Genomic DNA, 14,869 nt, shown 5'->3' on the forward strand with positions numbered 1-14,869 from the left:
CCCTGCAAATGGAATGTGTCAGGTAGTGTGTTAAGGTACTATAAGTTCTTATTCTTCCTCCCAACAGCCCTTGGAGATAAATATTACCTCTACTGATGAAGAAATTAAGTCTCAGAGAGGTGAAGTAACAATCAAACACAATAGCTAGAAATGGAAATACCCAGTCTACTAATTCTAGGATGAAGCTCTTCCTTAAACTGATATAAAACAAAGCAGGCCTTTCCACTGTGAGCCTCTCAAGTCAATATCATAAGATAACACTGAAAATTTTGCTGACATCCAGGGATATTGCCTACTACATTCCCCTGGTAAATCAGATCCATAACCCTTACATTAAAATGGAATGAGGTTGGTTTGATAAACTCCAACTTAGTGAGCCTGTGCTTGTTGCAATGATCACAACTGTCCTTTCAAAGTGCTCATAAACTACCAGCTGAAATTGGCATCAATTCTTCCAGTCTCCATGACTGCCTCTAAAAAAGCCCATACAAATTGAGCTATTTTATTTTTAAGTAATCTCTCCACTCAACATGGGGCTTGAACTCACGACCCCGAGATCAAGAGTCACAGGCTCCACTGACTAAGCCAGGCACCCGAGGTTGAGCTATTTTAGTTATAAGATTCTGAGTTGTAATTTATCAGAAGATTAAAAAAAATTTTTTTACATTTATTTATTTTTGAGAAACAGAGTGAGACAAAGTGTGAGCGGGGGAGGGGCAGAGAGAGAAGCAGACACAGAATCTGAAGCAGGCTCCAGGCTCTGAGCAAACAGCACAGAGCCTGAGGCGGGGCTCGAACCCACAAACTGTGAGATCATGACCTGAGCCAAAGTTGGATGCTCAATTGACTGAGCCACCCAGTTGCACATATCAGAAGATTTTTAAAGCAAAACTATTATAGAAAATTTCAAACATATAAACAGTGGAGAGAATAGTATAATGAACCCCCATTTATCTATCAGTCAACTCCAATTCCCACTATTTTGTCTGGAGATTTTCACTGATTCAAAGTAGTTTGTCAGTTACTATAGCCTCATCTATCTGGGATTAAGAAACCTCTTGTTTATTCCACTAATTTCCAGCCTAATGATTATCTCTGTTTCTGTACCTAGCCCTATCACTATACCTGGCCCCAAAGCAGAGGCACCATGAATTCACTCCATTCGTTCACTAATAAATAGTGAGGGCCTACTCTAGAAAATAAGGTCTTCGTTTGTAGATAAAAATCAAATGGGTTATATCAGTTGGTGATAAGTGCTAGTAGAAAAATAAAGTAGGCAAGGAGATAATAACAAGGGTTTTCTTTGTAGCAATGAGGGAAGACTTGTCTGATGAGGTAACATTTGAACTATGACTTGAGAAAAGTGAGGAAGGAAGTGATGTGGACATTTGGGGGAAAAGCTTTCCAGGTGGAGGGACCAGTTTCAACACAAATGTGTTTGGTATGTTTGAGAAAGAGCAAGAAGCTTAGGTAGGTGGGATAAAATAAGAACTTTGGACTCTATTCTGATGAGATGTAAAGCCTTTGGAGGTTTTTTCTCTTTAATGTTTATTTTTGAGACAGAGACAGAGACAGAGAGAGAGAGAGAGAGAGAGGCGGGGAAGGGCAGAGAGAGAGGGAGACACAGAATCCGAAGCAGGCTCCAGGCCCCGAGCTGTCAGCACAGAGCCCAACCTGGCGCTTGAACTCATGAGCTGTGAGATCATGAACCTGAGCCCAAGTCAGCCGCCCAACCAACTGAGTCACCCAGGCGCCCCTGGAGGGTTTTGAGCAATGGAGTGAAAATGATATGACGTGTTTTAAAAAGATACACTTGCCTGCTGTGTGGAGAGTAGAGAGTACAGGACTGGAATGAAGGAGGGAGACCAGTGGTCCAACAGATGGTGGCTTAGACTTGGGTGAAAATGGGTGAGGATGGCGAGAAGTAGGCACATTCTAGATAAATTTGAATGACAGAAGCAACAAGATTTGCTTGAGGAGTCAGATGTAGGATGGGAGCGGTTTGGCTGAGAACCTGGAAGAATGAAGTTGTCCTTTAGTGACACGGGGCACACCGGGGGAGGAGTGGGTTTGTAGGGGGCGATCAAAATTTTTCCTTTGAGAGCCTGAGGCATACAAGTGGAGATGATGAGGGGGAGTTGGACAAAAAGTCAGTGTAATGGATGGTATTTAGTCTTGACAGTGGACAGTATTACCTAGCAAGTGAGTGTGGAGAAAGAATTTGAGGAACAAGGGCCAGGCCCTGGGGCATTCTAATGATTAGGACTGAGGAGCCAGCAAAGGAAACTTAAGAGGTATGGCCAGTGAGGCAGAGGAGAACCAAGAAAAACTAGTGTCTCCGAAGCTGAGCGAGGAGTATCGAAAGGAGGTATACTTGAACTAAATAAAATTCTTTTTCTTCAACTGAAGCTCAGGGGCTGAGTGGTTTTTACTTACTCATAGCCACCTGTCTCTCAAGCAGTGAACCCAGAACAAAAGCAAATACCTGAGGGGTGCCTGGGTGGTTCTGTTGGTTAAACGTCCAACTTCGGCTCAGGTCATGATCTCACTGTTGGTATGTTCAAACCCCAACACTGGGCTCTGCACTGGCAGTGTAGAGCCTGCTTGGGATTCTCTCTTTCTCCCTCTCCCAAATAAATATTTAAAGGCAGTGCTTGTGGAGCTCAAATGGGAGAACAGAGACATCATAGCTCATAGCTGAAGGAGAGGGCCCTAGTGTCCACCTGACTGAAGATCCAGGCCTGTCTGCATTCATACAGAAAAAGTGCAGATCAGGGGTGCAGCCATTCTCCTAATTTTCCTAGGGATAGGGTCAGGCAAGGCTTCTGGTTAGTGTGGAAACCAGGCATGGTCTGGACTACCTGGGGAGAATGAAGGAAGAGGGAAAAACTAGTGTAGGAACTTCATGACGTTGCATGTATTTTTCCACATCAAGCTCTTCCCATTTCCAAGGTGCCCTTTTCTATACGTGAGGAAGGTACTTCCTGAGGTTTAGACTCCCAGCAACATCCAGGTGGTGGTACTGAGCAAAGGGAAGCCCGATGTCCTGGATGATCATATAGCCAGCTGGTCCCAGATGAAGAGGGTGAGTGCCCATAACTCCCCATGGGGGAGGCCAGCCGGTAGTACAACAGGTAGTACCACTCCCTTGTCTCCCCCCAGAGGAGAAGGGACCACTTTGGAGGAAGAAGCCAAAACGAGGTAGATACTTCATCCGGAAAAGCTCAATACATAGCATTCTACATCCCACCCTCAGCCCTGTAGGAGCCACTCTGCCTGCCCCCAACACACTCCCACTTATCTTACCATAAAACAAAGGGGAAGAAGGGGAGGGGTTCTCCAATCATGCTTCAGTAACTGAGATGGATGGACAAAACTGTCCCTCCTCAGTCTGGGGCCAAAATGAATGCCCTGTGCCCAGAAACACACGATCACAGCTGTGGACAAGATGGCATCCTTCCTAAGCCCCACGGACTCCCCTTTGTGCTCCTGGACCACGAGGCACATCTGAGGGAAGACTTCTGAAGAACTACAGCTCAGCTCTGGTTCACTTTCCTTTTGACCCCAGTCTAGGCTGTCTCAGGTGTCAACCTTGGAGCAGTTAGGGAAGAGGACAAGTGCCCAAACCCTTGAATATCCCTGGTAACAAGGGCGCACTGCTGTTGTAGTGGTGGTGGTGATGGTTGTAGGGCAGCAACACTGGGGAAGGAATCCTGACTGGCGCCTGGATGGCTGGTAGCCTGGGGCCATGTGGGCCAGACTGTTGGTAGGCCAGCCTCACTTCGGTTCATGCAAGGTCCAAGCCCTGGGTATCCCAATAACATGGTGCCCATAAGTTCAAGAAGGAAACCAGAGGGAAAAGCAATGACATTGGTACTAAGACATTTATTACATCATAAAAAGTCCATTGTTGTCCTGTTTTTCCATATGTACATGCTCCTGTGGGTAGCAGTCCCTCTGTCCAGCCCCACCTGCCAACCCTCCATGGTGCCAATCAACTCTCCAAACCGACCAACTAATTAATAAAAGAGGAAGACCTGGAGGAGGTGGCCCAGGGCTGATGGGAATGGAGATGGGAGAGGGACACAAAGTGCAGAATGGTTGGCTTGGCTATCAATGCCTGACCACAGGGCAGGAGGGGCAGGAGGGCAGGCACTGCAGGCTGGCATAGAGATGCCTCCCCAGGGCTGCCAGGCTGCAGGCAATACCTGAGTGCGCTCTCAGGTTAGAACCCCAGGAATGGGGAGCAAAGGAAAAAGGTTCCTCAGCCTGATTGTGGATTCCAGGAGGGGCTATAAAAGTTCTCTTTTTCAGGTCCCCATCCAAGTAGCAGCGACAGCAGCTCAGGCTGGGCCTGAGAAGTTTGTGGCCTTGGGACAGGTGGGAGGGTGGCCGAGGACAGCCTGATAGGAAGTACTGGTCCTGATCTCTGAGGAGCCTGCCTTAGTTGACCTCAGAGGTGGGCATGGGGTCTGTGGGGCGGGGTGTAGCCAGGAGGGGCACTGGTGAAGTGGCCTCAATGAGAGCAGGGTTGAGGATGATGGGCAGAGTCATGGGTGGTACACCCACCTGCAGTGGGGAGGCCAAGGGCTGCAGGATCAGTGGGGGCTGAGCCAGGGGAGGAGGCCCATCTGGAGTAGGGCTCAGTCTGCTGGGGCTAGACGCCACTGGTGATCCAGGGGAGCTGCTGTTGGCAGGCCGAGGGCCCTCAGGCTTCTCAAAGTCTACAGGGAGAGCGAGGGGCTGGTCAGACTCCCTCACGTTCTCCAGCTGGCTTACCTAACCTCTGCTTTTCCCCATTGCTGTGAACAAAATGACTCCTACCAGGCTATGTAGTTGGCAATCTCCCCTTTAACTCATTCAAAAATGCAGTTACCTTATACCTACCCTCTATCTCCTTTGCTGTACCTCCAAGTCAAGTAAATTATGGTCTGATCTTTACTAGGATCCCTCCTGAAGGGCAACTGCTGCATATTTATGTCAAGTCCCTGATCCAACCTTCTCCTCCCACGCCTGAAAATCTCAAGCAGGTAGCTCATCAGAGCTTATTTGGTCCTGTCACTTCCCACAGGAAGAGCAGGTGACCAGAATACTCTGGTTCCCTCCTTTCCCTGGCTCACAGCCCATGCTCAGTGGCAATCCCAAACTACCCTGGGCTTCCTCTTAGGCCTCCTACTTCTTGCTCAACACCCAGGAGGCTAGCTCAGAAGGACTCACCACAGACCCCCAGCTCAGAAGGCATCTCTGGAGGAGGTGGATGGCCAGGTGTCCTTGTGTCCCCAGCAGCAGGAGCCATGTGGGCTGAGGCCATAGGTTTTTGGGCATGTGGCTCCATGGGCATGGGGTCTGGGGAGGGCAGAAAAACCAGATGGCAGCTCTTAGTGTTTTCCTTCAAGCAGAGCCCTGGCTACCCAACAATCCTCCCACAAATATGAGATACAGAGAACTATTTATTAGCTCCAGACTCTCTGATGGGGACTCTTTTTGATAAAATTGAGCTAAGCCTCCTACCCTGGATGACAGTCTGCTTGAAGAGCTCATCTCGTAGGTGGGGCAGAAAACAGTCAATGCGCTCCCAGGTAATCTCCCAGAGGGCTGAGGGGCTGCCTCCTCGGGCATCTGCGTTGTGGAAAATCTCTGCTGTGTCCATCACCAGGAGCATGTTCTTCAGAGACTCAGGGATGGCCTCTGACTGTAGGTGGCAGTGGGACCATGTGGATGGGAAAGAGGGCATGGTGGAATATGGTAAGGAGGCATCCATCGAGGGAAAACAGCATGTCTTCCCAGCAGGTGGGAGAGGAAGCAGGCAGTGGTAGAACATACCAGTAAGTCACTGGAGCCTGCATGCATATACTTGTCCATGAAGTCCAGGATGGTCAGCCAGAGGGCCGCAAAGGTAGAGAGTGACAGCAGCGGAGACAGGTGCTGCAAGAAGACCTATGGCCCACCAGCCCCTTTTAGCAGAGGGGTCGGAGCTGTCTGCATCCCTCTCCAAGGCTGGGAAGGAAGCCTGCCCTATCTTGCATGGGAATCCTATAGCGGAGATTCCTCTGAATTCCAAGATCCTCCCAGGTCTCTGGGTTCTGCCGAGTCTCCACAGCTGGGGATCCTGAGCACCCACATTGCATCTCTAGGTCCTAGCAGAAGCCTAGCTTCCCTCCTTGCAGAGAGGCAAGTATGGGGAGAGTGGGTGGGTGAGGGCATTGAGCAGTACCTTAGAGAGCAGTGTGGAAGCCCTCATTCGAGTCTCCTCCATCCCACCCACATCTGCAGGGCTGATGTTCTCCAAGAGTTTGGTCAGTAGAGGAAACAGCACCTGGTAGGTAAAGAGCCAATGTCTCCCTAGCAGGGTCAGTTGGCAGCCTTGCCCCAAGGAAGCCAGGGGGTGGGGTGGGGTGGATAAGCACAGAGCAGAAGGGAAAAATAGGATGCAGGCTGAGGACTGACATCAGGGGCTCTTCAGGCTGCCCAGCTCTATCTTAAGGCTTTGAACTTTGCCTTAAGACTAGAGGGGAGTCCTACCTTGTTAAAACAGGACTCCCACTCCAGGGCATCTAGCTTTTGCAGATCATGTACCAGTAGTGCTCGCTGCAGATAGGTCAGTGCCTGCATCCGCACCTGGCGCCGGGCATCACAGCACAGGCAGGCGATGCCTGAGAGTGAGAATAGGCTCAGGATCCTTCAGGCATCCTGATCCTGGTGCTTCCCAAGCTCCAGCTTCACTTCTGCCCCTGCCCTGCCTGCTCCCCTGATGTTTACCCTGCAGTAAAGGGCACCAACAGTGGGCCCAGAGGGTGCGTGAATCTGCTTCGATCTTCCGACCACCTGTCTCCAGGTGGCGCTGCTCCTCCGCCCACGAGCTGTAGATAGAGGCCGCTCTCGTGTGTAGGGTGTGCATCAGGTCTAACAACTGGGGGTCACAGGAGAGGCAGGATGAGTTAAGGTCCGTGGGTGCCCCCCCACCCCCAAAACACTGTCCCTGACTGAGTCTTCAAGGGAGACCCTACTACCAGTGACACCATACTCTACCCCTCCCACCCCTCCTTTTCTCTTCAACTTCATGAGCTAGTTGCCCCCTTCCAGCCAGTGCTTCCCGAAGTTGGGTATTACTCCTAGTGCAGGAGACATGAGGAGGTGTGTGGAATAGGTATTTAGTAACAATGAATTACATGGTGAAAAAGGTACTTTCTTTTCAATTCTCTTTCATACCTTCTGATGACAGATTAAGCCTCATCTTATTAATTTCACCTTACAAACAGAAAGCGAACATCAGACTCAGAGGCTCTGGTGGGCAATAGTGTGTGGTCAACTTTAATAATCTTTTTGTTTTCAGGATTTTTCTACAGTTATTAAGGCAATTAGTTCTCCATTTATTCAGTGATATGAAGTCTGTAAAATAAATTTTATATACCTTGAATAGACAAAGAATAACTCTGGAAGGATAGACAAGAAACTGGTGGCAGTGTGTACCTCTGGAGAGGGGAACTTAGCAACTGGGGGCAGAAATGGAATGCGACTTTTTTTTTTTTAAAGTTATGCGTGTTTTTTTAAAATGTTTATTTATTTTTGAGAGAAAGAGAGAGAGACAGAGAGAGGGGGAGAGAGGGAGCAGAGGAGGGGCAGAAAGAGAGGGAGACGCAGAATCTGAAGCAGGCTCCAGGCTCTGAGCTGTCAACACAGAGCCTGACGCAGAGCTCGAACCCACTAACTGTGGGATCATGACCGGAGTCAAACTTGGATGCTTAACTGACTGAGCCACCCAGGCACCCCGGGACTTACTTTTATCTGTTTACCCTTTTCTACTTTTGAACTTTGTACCATATGCATGTATTACTTATTCAAAACATAAACCTTAAATATTAAGGTCTGGATATTGGATAGGGGAACACTGTGGAGGTGGTGGCTAAGGTCCTGGGTTGGAAACCAGGTCCTTCTCAGCCTTGGCTGTCCCTGGCTCTGCCCAGGCTCCCAATGTCACAAGGAGGGAGAGGAGAGCAAGTAAAGGATGCCATACTTACGTCCTGACTGACCTGTAAAGACACCGTATGGTAGCTGGCAGGCACGCCTTCATCCTCATCATCATCACTATGCCCACCTCGAGTGGCATGTTGGCTGGAGGTTCGAGGCCGCCGAAGCACTGAGCCTTCCTTGGATTTCTTCTTGAAGCGGTTTCCTTTGCTGTCATATTTGTGACTCTTGCCACGTTTCTCCTGGGACTTGCACCCTGAGCAGAGCCAGACCCAGGTCACAATTCTACATCCATGGACACAGACGGCCTACCTTTTCCTCCCTTTCCCCCGTATATTCACACGGTTACTCCCCAACTGCCCCTTCATTGGGTAACCCACCGCCATTCAGACTGGCCTCCACAAAGATGCGGAGAGTCTTGACGCAGAGCTCAAAGTTGTCAGGTGTAATGTGGGCAGCATCACGCACAATGAACGACAGAGATTCCACACATTTAAGCAGGGACTTAGTGTCATGTGGCCCGAGGTCCAGCCCCACTGTTAGGCTGTACTGATTGACCAGGGGTGAAGGGCCTAGCCGGCTGGGCCCAGGACCTGGCTTGGAGTTATCGATGTCATCCTTCCCCACCTGTAAAGTACACAGAGTTGCTGGGAACCCAGGCTTGAGCCTGATCTTCCCCCTAGATGTCCTGCTGGAGGACCAGGAATCTTTCCCACAGGCCAAGGAGGGAAGACTCACCCACTACCTGTATGCTCACTTACCACTAACCAACCGCTGTTGACCACATCAGCATCTGTGGCTGATCGGTGGATCTTGCCAGGCCTACAATGGTCAGCATAGACCTCTGAGTCAGAAGTGTATCCTCGGTCCAGGCTCACATCATTCTGATGGTAGGATGGGAGTTCGCTGTCTGATTGGGCCCCTGAGTCAGCAGGGAGAAGGGCAGAGTCAGGGTGGAAAGGGGGACACTGGGATGAGGGATGATTTCAGTTCTGAGAAGTAGGTGCTAAAGCCTGGCCTCTCCTCTCTCTTGGTCCAGCTTAGTTTCAACCCTCTCATCAGAGGGCTGGAGGATGGTCTGGACAGATTTTTTTTTTTTTAAGTTTGTGTATTTATTTGGGGAGAGAGAGAGAAAGAGAGACAGAGACAGAGAAACAAACAGACCATGAGTGGGGGAGGGGCAGAGAAAGAAGGAAGAGACAGAATCCCAAGCAGGCTCTGCACTGTCAGCACAGAGCCTACCATGGGGCTTGATCCCACGAACTGTGAGATCATGACCTGAGCCAAAGTCAAGAGTCAGATGCTTAACCGACTGAGACTTCCAGATGCCCCTGGACAGATTCTCTCTTGACCAAATGTGGCAGCAGGCTAATTTGGGCTCCTGATGGTATCTAGTAGCAGCTGTCAGGGGGTGCGGGTGGTGGTGAGGTCATAGTTTCTGATAAAACAGTCCTCAGGACAGTAGGAAGCCTGGTATCATAGCTGTTTATATTGCCTACTAGCTTTCATGCTGTTTAACCCATGGGTGCTGGGGAAAGGCCAGTGGGTACAGGAAGCTCTGGAAGCAGATGGCAGAAGCCAGGGGTGTCTAATCTGCTAAATGCAATAGCCTGTATTTTGTTTTCCTGTCTCAACCCCTGGGGCCATAACTGTTTATCTGCCAATGTGGGTCTCCCTGGGAAAGGGCTTACCAGCATCAGGTGCATCAGCCCTGGCTGTGGCCTGCAGTGCAGCTGGAGGTTTTACACCTGAGCCAATGCATTCCAGTAGTGTGAAGAGGGTGGCCCAGTCATCACCTGAGTGGATGTTGGCTGCGTTGGTCTTAAGGAGTTCATGGAGCCCATAGGCTACCTGGTGACTGACTCGGGACAGCACGCTGGGCTTCATTAGTAGCAAAATGCGCAGGGAGAGCAGCACCTAGGTGGATGGGAAGCAGGAAGTGGGCACACAGCTTCTTGTCTAGTCTCCTTTCCCACCAGTTTTCTTAGGCCAGTGAGGATGGTTTGGCTAGGACCCAACTGGTCCTGCTCCTGGTCTTTTCTTTTTTTCAGTCTTTTTTTAATTAAAAATTTTATTGAGCTATAGATTCATATGCAGCTGTAAAACCTAACACAGAGAGATCTCTTCTATGCTTTGCCCCATTTACACCAATGGTAACGTTACGTAAACTATAGTATATGATAACAAGGATACTGACATTGATACAATCCACTGATCTTATTCAGATTTCCCCAGTTTTACTTTACTCATATGCGTATTAGGCTCTTAGTCACCTAAGTCACTTAGTCAACTTAGTCACCTAATTTTAGGTCTATGTATCCTTCGCTAGTCAAGATGCTGAATAGTTCCACCACCACAGGATTCCCCGTGTTGCCCTTTTATAAACACATCTGCCTCTTTTTTGCCCCCATCCCTATCCCCTGGCAATCTGTTCATAACTTCTAAAATCCTGTCGTTTCAAAAATGTCATATAAATGGAATTATATAATATATAGCCTTTTGAAATTGGCTTTTTTTCACTCAGTATAATCCCTTGGAGATTCATCCAAATTGTTGTGTTTATCAATAGTTTGTTGCTTTGGTTACTGAACAGTCTTAAGGACTTAAGGACATATGTCCCACAGTTTAACTATACCTGTTGAAAATCATTTGGGCTGACTCCAGTTTTTGGCTATTATAAATAAAACTTCTATGAACATTCATGAATAGGTTTTTATGAGAAAGTAAGCTTTAATTTCTTTGGGATAAGTGCCCAAGAGTGCAACTGCTAGATTGTGTGGTAACTGCATATTTAGTTCTATGAAGAAACTGCTGACAGAGGAGCTGTACCATTTTACATTCCTATCAGCAATATATGAGTGACCTTTACCCTTGCCGGCATTTGGTAATATCACTATTTTTTACTCTAGTCTTTGTGATAGGTGGGTAGTAATATCTCATTGTGGTTTCAATTTCCATTTCCCTGTGGGGTAATAATGTTGAACATCATTTAAGTGTTTTCATGTGCTTATTTGCCATCTGTATATCTTCTTCAGTGAAATGTCTATTCATATTTTTTGCCCATTTTCTAATTGGATTGTTTCCTTACTGTTGTATTTTGAGTTCTTTTATTTAGATGTTAGTCTTTTCTCAGATATGTAATTTGCAAAGATATGCTCCTTATCTTTTCATCCTTTTCACATTAGCTTCCACAGAGTATAGTTTTAATATTGATAGAGTCCAATTTATCAATTTTTCCTTTTATGGATTGTGCTTTTGGTATCAAGTCTAAGAATACTTTGCCTATCTCCTGAAGATACCCTCCTGTATTTCTTCTTAAAGGTTTCATACTTTGGGGCACCTGGGTGGCGCCTGAGACTTTGGCTCAGGTCATGATCTTACAGCTCGTGAGTTCAAGCTCCGTGTCGGGCTCTGTGCTAACAGCTCGGAGCCTGAAGCCTGCTTATGATTCTGTGTCTCCCTCTCTCTCTGCCCCTAACTCACTCGCATTCTGTCTCTGTCTCTCTCAAAAATAAATAAACATTGGGGCGCCTGGGTGGCGCAGTCGGTTAAACGTCCGACTTCAGCCAGGTCACGATCTCGCGGTCCGTGAGTTCGAGCCCCGCGTCGGGCTCTGGGCTGATGGCTCGGAGCCTGGAGCCTGTTTCCGATTCTGTGTCTCCCTCTCTCTCTGCCCCTCCCCGGTTCATGCTCTGTCTCTCTCTGTCCCAAAAATAAATAAACGTTGAAAAAATAAATAAATAAATAAATAAATAAACATTAAAAAAGTTTAATAAAAAAACCCAAATTACTTAGCCTAACTATATTTAAAAATTTTTTTTTTCAACGTTTATTTATTTTTGGGACAGAGAGAGACAGAGCATGAACGGGGGAGGGGCAGAGAGAGAGGGAGACACAGAATCGGAAACAGGCTCCAGGCTCCGAGCCATCAGCCCAGAGCCCGACGCGGGGCTCGAACCCACGGACCGCGAGATCGTGACCTGGCTGAAGTCGGACGTTTAACCGACTGCGCCACCCAGGCGCCCCTAGCCTAACTATATTTAGAAGAAAAAAAAAAAAAAGGTTTCATACTTCTACAGTTTACATTTAAATCTATGATTCTTTTTTTTTTAATGTTTATTTATTTTGAGAGAGAGACGGACAGTGTGCACAAGCATGAGCAGGGTAGGGGCAGAGAGAGGGGGAGAGAGAATCCCAAGCAGGTTCTGCACTGTTAGCATGGAGTCCCATGCCGGGCTTGATCTCATGAACCATGAGATCATGACCTGAGCTGAGATCAAAAGTTGAACCCTTAACCGGCTGAGCTACCCAGGTGCCCTCTAGGATTCATTTTGAAATAATTTTTCTATAAGGTATAATACTTAGGTCAAGGTTCACTTGTTTGTTCCCCACCCACTGATTTCAATTGTTCCAGCAACTGAAAAAGCTATCCTTCCTCCACTGAATTGTTTTTGCACTTTTGTAAAAAAAAATTAGTTGAGCTGGGCACCGGGGTGGCTCTGTCAGTTGAGCGCCCGACTCTTGATTTAGGCTCAGGTCATATTTCCCAGTTTGTGAGATCGAACTCTGCATCAGGCTCAGTGCTGACAGTATGGAGCTTGCTTGGGATTCTCTCTCTGCTCCTCACCTACTCACGTGCATGCTTGCTCTCTCTCAAAATAGATTAAATATATAAGCTGAAAATAAATTAGTTGAGCATCTTTGTGTGAGTCTATTTCTGGGTTCTTTCTTCTGTTCCACTGCTTTATGGGTCTGTCTCTCCACAAATACCAGTCTTGATTACTGCAGTTATACAGTAAGCCTTAATAGCAGATGGAGTGATTCTTCCCTCTTCCTTCTTTCTCAAGATGTCTGGCCATTCTAGGGCCTGTGTTTTTCCATCTAAATTTTAAAATAAGCCTAGGTCTACAAAAAACCTTGCTGGGATTTTCATGGGCATTGTATTAAACTTACAGATGAATTTATGGGAGAACTGACATCTTTACTATGCTGAGTCTTCAAGTTCATTAACATGGTATGCCTTTTCAGTTATTTAGATCTTCTTTGATATCTTTCATTAGAACTTTATACTTTTTAGCATACAGATCCTATACATGTTTGTTAGGTGTGTATCTCAGTATTTCACTTCATTTGAAGCACTTGTAAATATTGCGTTTTTGTTTCATTTTCTATACGTTCACTGTTAGTATCTGGACATGTGATTAATTTTTTGTGTTAATCTAACATCCTGTAACCTTGCTGAAGTCACTTACTAGTTCTATGCTGGCTGTCTTTTATACTTGAGCCAAGAGATCTCAGGAGGGTCCTAAGCATGAGAACCAGGAAAGCAGGTATAGGGCTGAGAATGCCACAAGGCAGTAACCATCCAGCCCTACAGAGCAGAGCAGATATAGAACCTGCAGAGATGCTAAGGACCAGCTTAGGCTCATCCCCAATGCCAGCTGTTAGATTTCCTCCAGCCCTGTGACAGGTCACTGGGCTCATGCTATGGAGCACTAAATGTACTTACTCTCTGTCTCGGGCATTACCCATAACCGACACTGTGGCTTTAGTCCCCTGCATAACTGCCTGCCCTCCCAGCTGCACTCTGCTTACCTGGCCACTGATCTCTTCTCTACGGAGCAGTCGAATGGCCAAGCGTAGCAGCCCCACCACTGCCCGCTCCACAAGGAAGCAGAAATCCTGTGCCTGGACACATAGGTGATACAGATGGTCTCGAACAGTCTGCCACACACAACCCACACGGTCCCTGAGGAACATAAGGGTGAGGACAGTTTCAGTTGGAGAGGCCACTAGGTAATAAGTCTCTTTTTTAGATCCAGGTTAAGCCTTTCAGGGCTCATTGGTTATTATACCCTAAGCAGGCAGGTATAATGAGCAAGCTTCTCCTCCACTGTCTACAGCTTCATGTGCTTCTTGCCCCTAGAGCCCACTCAGCAAGATGGCTCCAGTCTTCCATCCCTTTGGCACAAGCCCAGTATGAGGCCTGCCTAAAGACTGCCTTCTACCTGTTCTCCAGCACAATCCTCAGCAGCATCTCCAGGCAGAAAGCAGCATCCTCCTCATCATATGTCTCTTCATCTGGTGTCACTGAGACTAGAGCCTAGAGGAGAACAGCAGGAAAGCATGGAGAAACGAGCCCCTTGGGCCTGCCCTGACAGAAATTAAGGCATTTAAACATCACTGTCTCCACCTCCCCTCCTAGACACAGCCAGCCCTTTCATCTCTCTTTCCTCTTCATTCTGTACCTTCATGAGCTCCTGCAGTGACTCCAGCTGAAGAAACTTGCTTTCTGTGATCATTTTTTCTGGGTCACATTGCTAGAGGGGGCATGAGAGAGAGGGGATCACTGACAAGCACCGGAGGGAAGAGAATATTCCCAAGAGGTAGGGAGAGAGAGTAGAAGGAGTGAGCTCTGGCCACAAGTCCTGGGTGATTCTACTCTTCAGTTCCTAGGGCAGCATCTATCTAGTAGGGAGGGATCTAGGCTTGTTTACCAGAGGTAGGCAGGCCAGTTACCTTGATACAGTCTAAGGCTGCTCTTTTGGCCTCTTGGTTCTCAGTGGATGGGCCTCGCACACTAGACTGTTCAGTACCACTGAGTGTCAGCCAGCTCACAAAGCTTAGCACTGTTGACTCTCCTCTGTAGAAAGAGTTCAAGCCCTGGTGAGCTCCAGAGTTCTGACCCTCCCTTCCCAAAGCCTTTATCCTCTGATCTGCCCTCACCGATTTGATGGTGTCTCCTCCCTCTGTAGAGAGATCTTGCCATTGGGATCCACGAAATCTTCTACCTGGAAAATCAGGCCAAGAATAATTTCTCTCCATATGCCCTTTGCATTTCCTGCTCCTCCATGTAAAGTTCTCTGGCTTTCTTCCTGAAGCTCACTGCCCCACATTACTG

At 47.7% G+C, this 14,869-nt stretch overlaps 1 protein-coding gene across 10 annotated transcripts in view; it reads right to left on the bottom strand.

The window, feature by feature from the left end:
• Positions 1 to 3,865: 3,865 nt before the first annotated feature.
• GBF1 (golgi brefeldin A resistant guanine nucleotide exchange factor 1) overlaps positions 3,866 to 14,869 on the bottom strand; it is a 120,969-nt gene continuing 109,965 nt past the window's right edge. For 7 of the 10 annotated variants that reach the window (XM_030334585.1, XM_030334584.1, XM_030334583.1 and 4 more), the window contains 16 exons: positions 14,695 to 14,759; positions 14,488 to 14,611; positions 14,217 to 14,288; positions 13,977 to 14,071; positions 13,564 to 13,717; positions 9,660 to 9,885; positions 8,730 to 8,890; positions 8,349 to 8,595; positions 8,019 to 8,224; positions 6,760 to 6,910; positions 6,523 to 6,653; positions 6,215 to 6,316; positions 5,824 to 5,937; positions 5,512 to 5,692; positions 5,218 to 5,346; positions 3,866 to 4,724 (listed from right to left, as the gene is read on the bottom strand). In XM_030334585.1, the coding sequence (XP_030190445.1) occupies positions 4,444 to 4,724; positions 5,218 to 5,346; positions 5,512 to 5,692; positions 5,824 to 5,937; positions 6,215 to 6,316; positions 6,523 to 6,653; positions 6,760 to 6,910; positions 8,019 to 8,224; positions 8,349 to 8,595; positions 8,730 to 8,890; positions 9,660 to 9,885; positions 13,564 to 13,717; positions 13,977 to 14,071; positions 14,217 to 14,288; positions 14,488 to 14,611; positions 14,695 to 14,759 (2,439 nt within the window). In that variant the 3' untranslated portion in view covers positions 3,866 to 4,443. The remainder of the gene's footprint in view (positions 4,725 to 5,217; positions 5,347 to 5,511; positions 5,693 to 5,823; positions 5,938 to 6,214; positions 6,317 to 6,522; positions 6,654 to 6,759; positions 6,911 to 8,018; positions 8,225 to 8,348; positions 8,596 to 8,729; positions 8,891 to 9,659; positions 9,886 to 13,563; positions 13,718 to 13,976; positions 14,072 to 14,216; positions 14,289 to 14,487; positions 14,612 to 14,694; positions 14,760 to 14,869) is intronic. The other 3 variants (XM_030334587.1, XM_030334586.1, XM_030334581.1) reach the window with 1 other exon arrangement.

The sequence above is a fragment of the Lynx canadensis genome, chromosome D2 (assembly GCF_007474595.2).
Source record: "Lynx canadensis isolate LIC74 chromosome D2, mLynCan4.pri.v2, whole genome shotgun sequence".
Taxonomy (NCBI): Eukaryota; Metazoa; Chordata; class Mammalia; order Carnivora; family Felidae; genus Lynx; species Lynx canadensis.